The sequence below is a fragment of the Apodemus sylvaticus genome, chromosome 14 (assembly GCF_947179515.1).
Source record: "Apodemus sylvaticus chromosome 14, mApoSyl1.1, whole genome shotgun sequence".
In the NCBI taxonomy this organism is placed as follows: Eukaryota; Metazoa; Chordata; class Mammalia; order Rodentia; family Muridae; genus Apodemus; species Apodemus sylvaticus.
Window position 1 is genome coordinate 27,122,884 of NC_067485.1, and position 10,831 is coordinate 27,133,714.

At 37.3% G+C, this 10,831-nt stretch overlaps 1 protein-coding gene across 1 annotated transcript in view; it reads left to right on the forward strand.

Moving 5' to 3' along the window:
* The window catches only part of LOC127664524 (uncharacterized), a 288,099-nt gene extending 278,101 nt beyond the window's left edge, over positions 1-9,998 (forward strand). Inside the window, 2 exon segments of the mRNA XM_052156600.1 lie at positions 7,777-7,919; positions 9,971-9,998. Coding sequence (XP_052012560.1) covers positions 7,777-7,919; positions 9,971-9,998 — 171 coding nt within the window.
* Positions 9,999-10,831: the final 833 nt, after the last annotated feature.

The following is a 10,831-nucleotide window of genomic DNA, read 5'->3' on the forward strand; positions in this document are numbered from 1 at the left end:
TTCTCACTATCCTATTTTTATCAGCCTGTCTGGACTAGGTGTATTTTATTGGGTTTCTACTGAGTAACGTTTCATCTCTTTGTTCCAGAAGTAGTGTGATCTTCAGATACAGTCAGCACAAAGTTACTGTAAAAGTTTTTTAGTTCCGCAAAACCTAGAAACCCAGGCGAGCCTGGTGGAGATTCATCAAGTTACAAATAAGCTTCCTGTTCCCAGGGTAGCAGTCGCAATTAAGAAAGTCCTTGGAGCATTGGTTAGGGTGGAATGGGAAAATGGATTTTTGTCATTAGAGGCGATGTCGCCTGGTGGTCTGAGTGGAGAACTGGGAGCCAGGAACTCGGCGATCTAAGGAGGCCCAGCTCAGCCCTCCTAGAGGCTTCCGGCAAGCAGCTCGGGTCTCCGGAGACCAACCTCACCTACTTTGAATCTCCCATCTGAAGAGCTCCTTACCCAGGGCCAGGGGATACGCAGCAGGAAGCCTGATTTTTTGCCTGCAAAATGAGAATATTAATACTTGCCTAAATAACAGATTAACCAATTAGTATTAGCATTCTGCTGATAGAAAACAGCAGGAGAAGGAAGGAGGGAAGAAAACCCAAACTCAATTTTATGATTAGATGGGTTTTACTCAGCTGTGGGTGTTTTGATGAACAGGAAACCCGGGACCCACAGTGCAAAGCTATGTACAGAGAAGCCCGGAGCAGACAGCAGAAGGGAGGCTTGGACTGAAGGCTTTCGGGAAGTCTGTCCTTGAATCCAATGAATTGTAGAATGAAGGTTCCAAAGCATTAGTTTTTCTTTTTGAATTATATGATTTTAATTTCTTTCAGATATGATAATCCAAAGTATTTATCATTTTCGTGTCTATGTTTTACAAATATCAACCTGTCTCCCGCACCCTGTGGGAGAGAAGTGGGTGTGCTTGCCTGACAGAGAGGCGAAAATGTTTTTAATGAGGGGAAGGAATCACTAAGAAAATCTAGGAACATGCGGGTCTGTAGACAACATTCCTGAAGCTGAAGAAAATTGTTGGTATTTTGCATGTTCAGGAAGAAAATTGCCCCATTAGCTTCTTCTTTTGTTGAAAGATATTGCTAGGGGAAATGGGGGGGGGAATGGAGGGGGAGCTGATCTTGTGTTTCCTATTCTGCATAGATTTAGGTGGCCATGAAGATTATTATATTACAATGAACTCACACAAAAGTAGAAGAAAGAAGCATTTTCTGCCCCTCAAATTTAGAGCCTTTGGCCTTTTGTGCGCAACACCTGTACAGGAAGACAGGGCCTGTCTTTTGAGCCCGTTGTGCTTTTGCAACAATACCGACAATACACACTGAAAGAAAACCTTGGGAGCAGAAGTAGTGGCTTTGAACAAAATGCTGCTATGAATGTCAACTATACTACTATCCTGTATTGCTGGCTTCCAGATTCAAACTTAATAATTGCAATTTCTATTGATTTTTTTTTTAAAAAAATAAGGTCCTTAATGCATTTTTGCCTTTTCCTTTCACGAAGACAGATTATCTCCTTTAACTAAGCTGTAACGTGTTGTCATGCACTTCTGTCTAAAACTTAAGCACCGTTATGAGCAAGATAGTAAAGAATAGACTATAAGAGCTAAATAGAATGCTATTATCAGGTGGGTATTAGAATATAATGTTTCTCATGATATGTTGTCCTGACAGACAAGAATGAAAAGTCTTAGGCAGATATATTTACCAATTATTTAGATAAATATGAATTTAACACTCCTCAGAATAATACCTGGGAAACATATGCTACCTACATATCCCTATCAAAATAGTGCTTTTCTTTCTCCCCAGTAATTGAGTCAGGAGTCTTCCACAAGATGCCAAGACAGCCTTCACTTCAGATTTCCCTTTCTGGTATATTTTTTATAGGTGTTGGTAACACTGGGAAAACTATACAGGTTTATTTTTGTGCAAGATTTGAAGGCATCCCTTAGCCTGTAGACATCTTTTAAGTAGTGCAGCCATTTATTTTTCAAAAAGGTGTTTCAATCACCAGGTAAGAATAATTCTATGGGCCAGGCTGTCCTTACTATAGTCATAATACTTTCTTTATTTTGATTCCATTTACTGTATATAAACTTGGACTTGTGGCATCTAGAATGATTTTTAAATATGCTGCCGATTTTTCATAAATAACTGGCATTGCTCAATCCTATGCTGTGTCTCTGCTTTGTTGGTATTCACATTTTGGGGCAATCAGTCTTCAGAAATTTCTCTAATTTATAAATTCTATACTTTCAATTTATGCCTATAAGAAAAAATAATTCAAACTTAGTAAAAAAAAATCTACTGAATACATAAGCACAATATTAGATTTCTTTTGAATTTCCAAGTCATCCGAAATTATAAAATCTATAGTAAATAATTGTTCTACTATTGTATTTGTGTCTACCAAAATATAGATGTATGCTTATTATATTGAAAAGGAAGACTTACCTGGATTCTAAATCATAAGAATTATTTTAATAGGCATATTAAAACTGTTTTGAAACAGTCCAAAGTAGCCTTAATATAAGAATTAAAATATGGGGCTAAATGTTTAATATAAGCACTATACAGGTTAGAAACTAAATCTGTAGTACACCGTTTAAAAATATTAAATGCCTTAAGTTGATTAAAGCACATTCTTTTAAAAATATGTTTATCTTTCCCAACTGGCCTGGATTTAGTAAAAGATATTCAGGAGAACAAAAGGAAAAAGTATACACTTCTATTAAATTACTAATCTTTGTTCATTAAATTACTAGAGAAATCTCTGTGAAATAATATTATAAGTAAACTTGAAATTCATAAATAAGAAAGTTACTATTTAAAAATGAATGTTTTCAGAATGTGCAGTTTTTATCTTACTCCACTTGACAAGGTTGCCTGATTCAAATTTCTTGAAGGATCAAAAGATTCACTTTTGAATAAAGGCAAAAAGACAGCCCCAAATATAATTATATCTTCTTATATTTGTATGTAGAGATATTATCCAATATTTTATGCATTTTGCAATTGTGCCAATATTAAACTAAGAACTAGCTACAGACATATCATTTCTCTTTAAAGATTAATAAATATTAGTTCCTTGATCTTCCCTGACAGAACAGATTTTTTCCGTAATTGTCTGAAATAATTATTTAATGACAATATAAAACCACATAAAAAGCCTTCTATGAAAAAAAATCTCAGTTGCTTTGCCTCAGTTAGCTTTATGGATGTATCTTCTGAATTATATTTAGCATTACATACGGTTCCCAAACAGTGATATAAAATCATATAAGTTTATTTTATGCACAAAATCACATCCAGTATGACGAGTGACACTTAAAAGGAATGAAATAGTCACAGTGGCTTATTTTCTGAAGCAATCTTGACACTAATGCTGAATTACAACGTGGAAACATCTAGCGGTTTTACCTTTATGAGAAAAGGCTTTTTACATATTTAACATAATCACGAGGAAAATAAACTAGAATTATGTATAAAGATATGTACAGTGTAACCAAGGGGCATTTATATTCCCCTGTAGAATACTTACAATGATTTTATTGCTATTTTGTGTCATTTTCTAAAGGATTTAAATACAGCCAGTAAACAAACTAGACTTTAGATTTAAGGCGACAGCTGCTCCTTCAGAAACAATATTCAGATATTTAATCTTAAGAACCTTGAATATTTCCCAACCAAGAAGAATGTACTTTTGCAAATAGGGAAAGGACTGTGGCTTTTAATACTGGCAGCTGTGATTGTGAGCCCAGTCACCTCTACCATGAGCCACCTCTGCTCACCTCAGAGAGTGAGGGGCAAGGGTTTGTCCTTTTTTCGGTCACTTGAGTGCTTTACTTCATCACAATGCAAACTCTTCTTCTAAAGTCATGTTGATTCCACCTGTGACATAGAGAGTATCATATTATTTCCAGATTCTCAGATTTATGATTTAACCTAATTTGAACATCCTCTTTGAATTTCTGTGCTACAAGTAGCTACTGAATTCCAGCTTGTAGAACCATCATTACCTGGGCTCCAAACACTGCCATTTTCCTATAGACAGTGAACTGGGTTTTAGGATACAGAAGTCCTATATTCAGTTGAAAAATGAAATTAAAATTCATGTGCAGAGTACCTTTTTTTATTTAATTCTTACTTCTCACCTCTGATTCTAACATCTTTTGATGCTTTACCAGTATCACATGTTATGGGCATTTTTAAAATAATTCATCCCAAGGACTCCATCATAAATGTCAACTTTGTTTTTCCAGTTCAGATTTGGGGATATACCTACTTCTACCAGCAAGCACTTAGCTAACTCCCTCCAAAGACTGCTTAGTCAGTAATTCTGTAAGACATACAGACACTTCTTTCTACCAAGGAGGACCAGTCCTGCTTTGAGCAAAAGACAGAAGGAGCTTGGGTGGAGTGGACTGTCATGCTGTCCCATTGAAAAATAGTCTATGTGTCCGCAAGAGCCCTTAGACACTGCTTGGTGGTCCTGAGGAGGTATCTGTGACTGGATTTTATTAGTTCACCATCACAAGCATTAACACCAGACTGTAGGATCCCAAGTCAATGCCCCTGAGGCTTTAGCTTCTGTCACATCTTAGATTGGAACACGATTTCCTCTGGAAAAGTTAATTCTGAAAAATTTTGCAATATTTTGTGGCTGTTACTTTTATGGGTGAATAAAATTTAGGGTTCTGTTTTTCATTATTTTTACTAGTGACCCATGTTATTTTTAAAAGGTGCATCCTGAATGTAGATTTACTGGGTCAAAGAATATGAAATGCATAGATGTTCATGAGGGTGTAATGAATGTGTACCTATATGCATACCTGCATAACAGAAATATGAGCACACATATAACCAAAACTGCAGAGAAGGAAATAGCTAACCAGAATTTTGGTCCTCTTGGTGATTTGTTTTGTTTTGTTTTGTTTTGTTTATATAACAGCAGAAAACTATCCTTTCTGTAACTCAATCAGATTATACTATTTGAAATACAAACTATCATGGTATCGAAGTCCACCCTGTCCCCATTTTGAGGTTTAAAGATGCCGATTTCTGCAGCTTGCTTTTTTTCTCTCCTACATTTTTAAAGTGTTATTTATAATATGCTTGTCTTCTGGAGACATTTTTTCCTATTAGTCTACAGAATCGATACAGGAATGTATGTAACTATAGCATTTGTTGCATCGTTTTGGTCAGGATAATTGTTTGAACTAATTTAACTGTAGCAACCGATACAAATTAAAAGCAGCCAAAGATCTCTCTGTGGTCACATTGCAGCTAATGGAAAACAAAGTGTCTTTAGGCTAAGTTAGTCCTGAAATGACACCAAAATGTTTCTTTAGCAGGTGTGGTCCTGGTTCGTTACATTTTTATTCTCTCTTCATTAAACCTGGCAACTAAGTATCTCAGGTGTACATGTCCAGCACTTTATATAAGTGTATTTTGATACTTTACCTGGCACCTGTAACAAGGGCTACCAGACCATTTGCAGTTGTCAGGGACAATTGGAAGAATGTGGATAACCAAAAATCTACAGTTTCTGATCTATGAGTCCAAATAGGGATTATCCAGATAGGAGGCAGAGGTTTTAAACCTGCAGGAAACAATGTCACTACTACCATCCGGAAACAATGTCACTACCACCATCACCACCACCACCACGTCTTTCCAACCTTCCTAATACTGTGACCCCAGTGTGTGGGCACATGTGCTTGGAGACCAGAGTTGAAATAAGGTGTCTTCTCTAGTTTCTCTTCTTATACATTGAAGCAGGGTTTCTCACTTGAGCCCAGAGCTTGCCAATTTACCTAGTTTACCTAGTCCCCTTGCTCCAGCGAGCACCTATCTTTGTCTACCAAGTGCTGGGATTACAGGCAGACACACATGCACATCACATACATATGCACGTGTAACTTAAAGGAAACTGTTCTTTACTCTCTGTGAAGTGAGGGCTGTAGCTTATAACACAGGATAAGAAAAATCACAGGTGCCATGCAGTTATTCCAGCATTTGGGAGGCAGAAGCAGGTGAATCTCTGAGTTCATGATTAGCCTAGTCTGCAAAGTAAGTTTAGGACTACAAAGAGAAACCCTGTTTTGAAAAACCAACCAACCCACCAACCACCCAACCAGCCAATCAGATAAATTACTTACTTACTTACTTAATTAATTAATAAGAAAGATTGGTAGAAAGTGAAGGGAAAGGAAGACAGGAAAATCACAGCATGGAGAGGGCCAAATATCTAATCTGTATCTTCTTAGTCGTGAGAGAACTTATTAAGTTAAATAAAAGTGGAACTGCCGTGGAACTGCCATAGCTATTTGATGGATTGGCTAAATCTGGATGCCAAAGTAAAATCCCTTCTCTTTTTAATCTGTTCGGGCTGAAAATGTTTTCTTCGTGTGCTACATCACCCCATCGTTTCTCCTTCCTAAGGCTCACTCTAAGAAGAAACATTTCTCTTCCTGGTATTTCAATCATCCTCCCTCCCATTTGCCTACCCTGGACAGAGGCATAATGACTGGCTAGCTGCATGATGTATGAGCTCATTAGAGGATGGAAGAATTATTCTAGAGAGAGAAAATAGTTCCTGCTACCAAAGAAGAGCTTGTCTGAGAGTAGATATCCTCTATGCTATCCAGAGAAATTCATTCACGTTGCCCATTTGATCTACAGTTGTGGTTCCCTGCCTTGTTTCAGCGGACCAGCTTTCCATAAAGAGGTCAACTTTGGGGGAATACGAGCCTTCAGCATAATGCTTGGAAGTACAAGATACATTCAAAATACAGGATACATATGAAGTCAGGAACCTTGGTGACTATGATAGTAAGCTATAAACCTAAACTGTGTATCTGGGAGTTCTGTTGAAGGATCAGTCCAGTCTTCTGCTACAAAAATGTTTCCAAGGACAACTTCCCTACCACAGGAATATAGCCTCTGTTCCTTAGACAGAGTTAGGGTTTTTATATATATATATATATATATATATATATATATATATATATATATATATATATGTACATTTGACAAAAGCAAATGCTGGTCTTTAAAATTATTGTTTCTTGCTTTATCTTTTCTGAGACATGGACTCACTGGGTAGACCAGGATCTCCTCCAACTCCCATCATCCTAGTCCTGAGTGCTGGACCACAGGCATGTGCCATAACACCCATCCTTAGAAAAGATATTAGAGGCCAAAGATGGGAGCTTAGGTTTGGCTGTGTGTGTGTGTGTGTGTGTGTGTGCTTGTATATGCACTGTATGCATGCAGTGCACATGAATGCCAGAAGAGGGTATCAGATCCGCTTGAACTATAGTCACTGTTGTCTATACAATGCATCATTAAATGTGGATTAAACCAACACATCATTATATGTAGATACTTGAAACAGAACCTGGATTTTCTGCAAGAAAAAAGTACTCTCGACTATTGAGCTAATGCCCCAGCCCTCAAGACTGTTTTTGTTTTTGATATATACAGCTTTGGTTTCAGAAGATTAAAAAATTCACTCTTTATATGTATTCTGCCTGGTTCCTGTTTCTCTGTATTCTTTGTAGGGCCATTATAAAATTGTTGCAAAGGTTATAAATGGACTGGACTGTGAGATGTAAACCATGAGCTTTTGGTTAGGACAACAGTATCCACTTAGGGTTTTCCAAGCTCCAGCTTCCTTCCTCCAGAGGATAATGGAAGAAATAGATAGTGCCCTTTGCCATTCTATTGAAGTATTTATTCATTTTATCAATACCCTCAGGTGTTTGGTGACATCAGTGCCTTGAAGTTTGTCCCCAGTGAAGTGATCACTGCTGTTGAGAAGCACATAAGAGAAATGGACACTGTACAGAGAGAAATTTTTGCTTCTTCCCAAGAGAAAGAAGTCTCTGTGGACATAAAAAGGTATTTTTCTCTCTTAATTGAGCATTGGGTCATCGCTATCCATGATTATACTCACCCAGAAGAAACCCCAAAGTTCTTCTTATTTCCACAGTTTCCCAGTAAGAGGGTGAAGTTCAACTTTCTCTCTCATACCTTATGGTGCACACTCCATGAGAGAAGACCATGGATGGTGGTTGCTGACACAGAAGGAGATGCTGGACTTTGAGCTTTAAGGATAGATGGGATGATGTTGACAGTATATGTGGCAATGGCTTTTGTTTCTCTTGGTGTTTCCATTTGTTTGTTTTTTGTGTAGTCAGAATAAGAAAAGTATCTACAGGATGTTGATTAAACATGCCTTAAAAAGTCCCTCTCCCTGAGTTTTTTCACTGAAAAAAAATTTTCATCTGAGAAATTTGACACTATTTCCATGAAAGGAACTTTAAGGAGGAAAATTAAATATCAACAACAAATATTCCAAGTCTCATAAGTGAGTTTATTTGAAGAGTTTATATTTTATATTCTAGGACAACAGTAGCCATGCCCCATCTGGCTGACTTGGATTGGGGCTTTTGGAATTTACTTCATCTTTCAAAATTGATCAAGCAGCATCCTTCCTTTTTATTCCTTATACAATCTTTTTTCTTCTTCCTGTATTCTTTTCTCATTTTCTATTTCAGCTGAAGGTTTGGACTGGGGTTTATCATCACATGATAGTGACCTACCCAAAGGTTTATAGATCATAATAAACGTGTACTATTAGGAATCCTTGACTTCATCATACAGTAATGAGTGCAGTGGGTATCTAGCCCTGTGCCCTTCCTTGGCATCTATAAGGAAGGTTGATAAATTAAAAGTACATCTTCCAAACAGAATACAAGGCAATTTAGAAAGGTCAAGATTGGTACTTATAATGAGAAACCATGTATATGTATCTGATTCTGCTGGCTTTTTTTTCCAGTCCCTGTTCCAGTTATTGTCTTGCTAGCATGTCAACATTCTCACATAAGACATTTACAGTAAGGATTACACTTAGCACTCCCTCTGCTGACAGGCCCATAGACACTGTAATACTTAGCCTCAATGGCTATGATTGAAGGCCAGATAACATATGTTCATATCTCTGCCAATATATCTCAACTATGAAGAAACTAGGAGATATTCTTAGTCTTGCACAGAAGCTAATAAATACACACTTAACTGTAGTTGAAATCATTGTATCTGCTCTTTGTAGGCGAGTGGATTCTTCTTGCAGATACTTACGTATCCCTGCCTGCCACTGCCATCCTCGCTGTCTTCTGCTACTACCACTCTCCCTACTGATATCCCTGACTAACCAGACGTGCATGTCCACAGTGACATGACAGCTGTGTATACAGACCATGAACGTTTGTTCTTCCTATCAGCACATGCACATGCACATGCACATGCACTACCTCAAACAGAACGTTTTCAACTGTATCCTTCTATTAACAGAAATTAGAACAGAGGTGGGGATGAAATGCAGAGGCTCAACAGAGATTTTCTGCTCGAAAGAGATGTGAGGAAGTTAGCAGGGTGAGGCTGGATCCCGGTCTTCATTGTGCATGTAGAAGGTGAGACCAACCCCTGGATGATGTAGATATGTCAAATTAACTTATGTAGTAAGCATGTATCTGAACAAAATAATCTGAGCAGAAAGACATTTATATGAATGTAGATGTTTGTATCTGCAGCTGTATTTCATTTAATTATTAGGTCAAGGGGACGAAGCAAATTCAGCTGAAAAGATACCACAGCATCTTCATGTTGAGTATCCATGGGCTTAACTGCCTTAAAGTGGTGTTGGCCTGACACTTCTGTTTGAGAAGGTCTCACGAAAATTTAAACCCAATGAGAGCAAGGATAATTCTCTGCTTTATTTGTTGCTACACTCGGTTAGTAATAGTGCATCTTATTGGAAGCAAAAGCAAAACAATGAGTTAAACTTCACTTAAATGTATTCTTAACGAGCTTTAAGACAGTTACCCTAAATGAATAGCAGATATCAGCAATCATCAATTGTTATTTTTTTCCTCTTCTGTTTCTTTTAGGAGATCATTAACCCAACGGGAAAAATGAGCATAATTAAGGACCACAGTTTCTGTCCTCCGACGGGCATGGGGAACATACGTTTCCTTAGTCTATAGCATCACCTAATGCATTGTTGAAAAGTGTGGGTTTTGTTATTTTCAAATGGTCGTCTGTAGAATATTTTGCTTCTGTTGTTTCTTTATTTTGCTCACTTTACCTTTCCATGAATGTTACTGAGGCGTAGATAATATGTTCAGCCTTTGTGTTTGTCTAAAGCTTTGTTGATGCTGTGTTTATGTAGGTCTGTGGTAAAGATTCATACAAATGCTGCTCTCTTGAGTTCTCCCCTCTTATTAAAAAGAACCATTCTGATGTTCATGTGCACTGTGTATCATGCAACAGAGTAACGGAATAAGAATCTGATACTGTCAACATCGCAGCTAAGCAGTACATTTGCATGGGTATTGAAAGAATCTACTTAATTTTTTACTTGCCGAGGATGTTGATGTTGGTCAGGTTCACAAGGAAAATGATGGGAGCCTCTATCCAGATGCCTCTATCTTTTGTGGTCCTTTTTGAACTATAGTTAATGATTCTGTGGCTATAGAGAGACAAGATTGTATTTGCAAACAGATGCTGTGCAGAGCTGAGCTCTAATGCGGCAGACACAGTGCCCTTAGGAAAGAGTACATATTTATATACAGTTCAAAGGACTATTTCAAAATTAAATATAGGTTTCTAGGGGACTATATATCTGTAAATTGAGTCGTCAGGGTGTCTTTTTTTCTCCTTTAGCCTACTGAGGATAATTTATGATGCTAATAATTAATTTTTCAAGACTGTATTAGCAAAATAGTATCTATAAGTTATGCATATGTTTT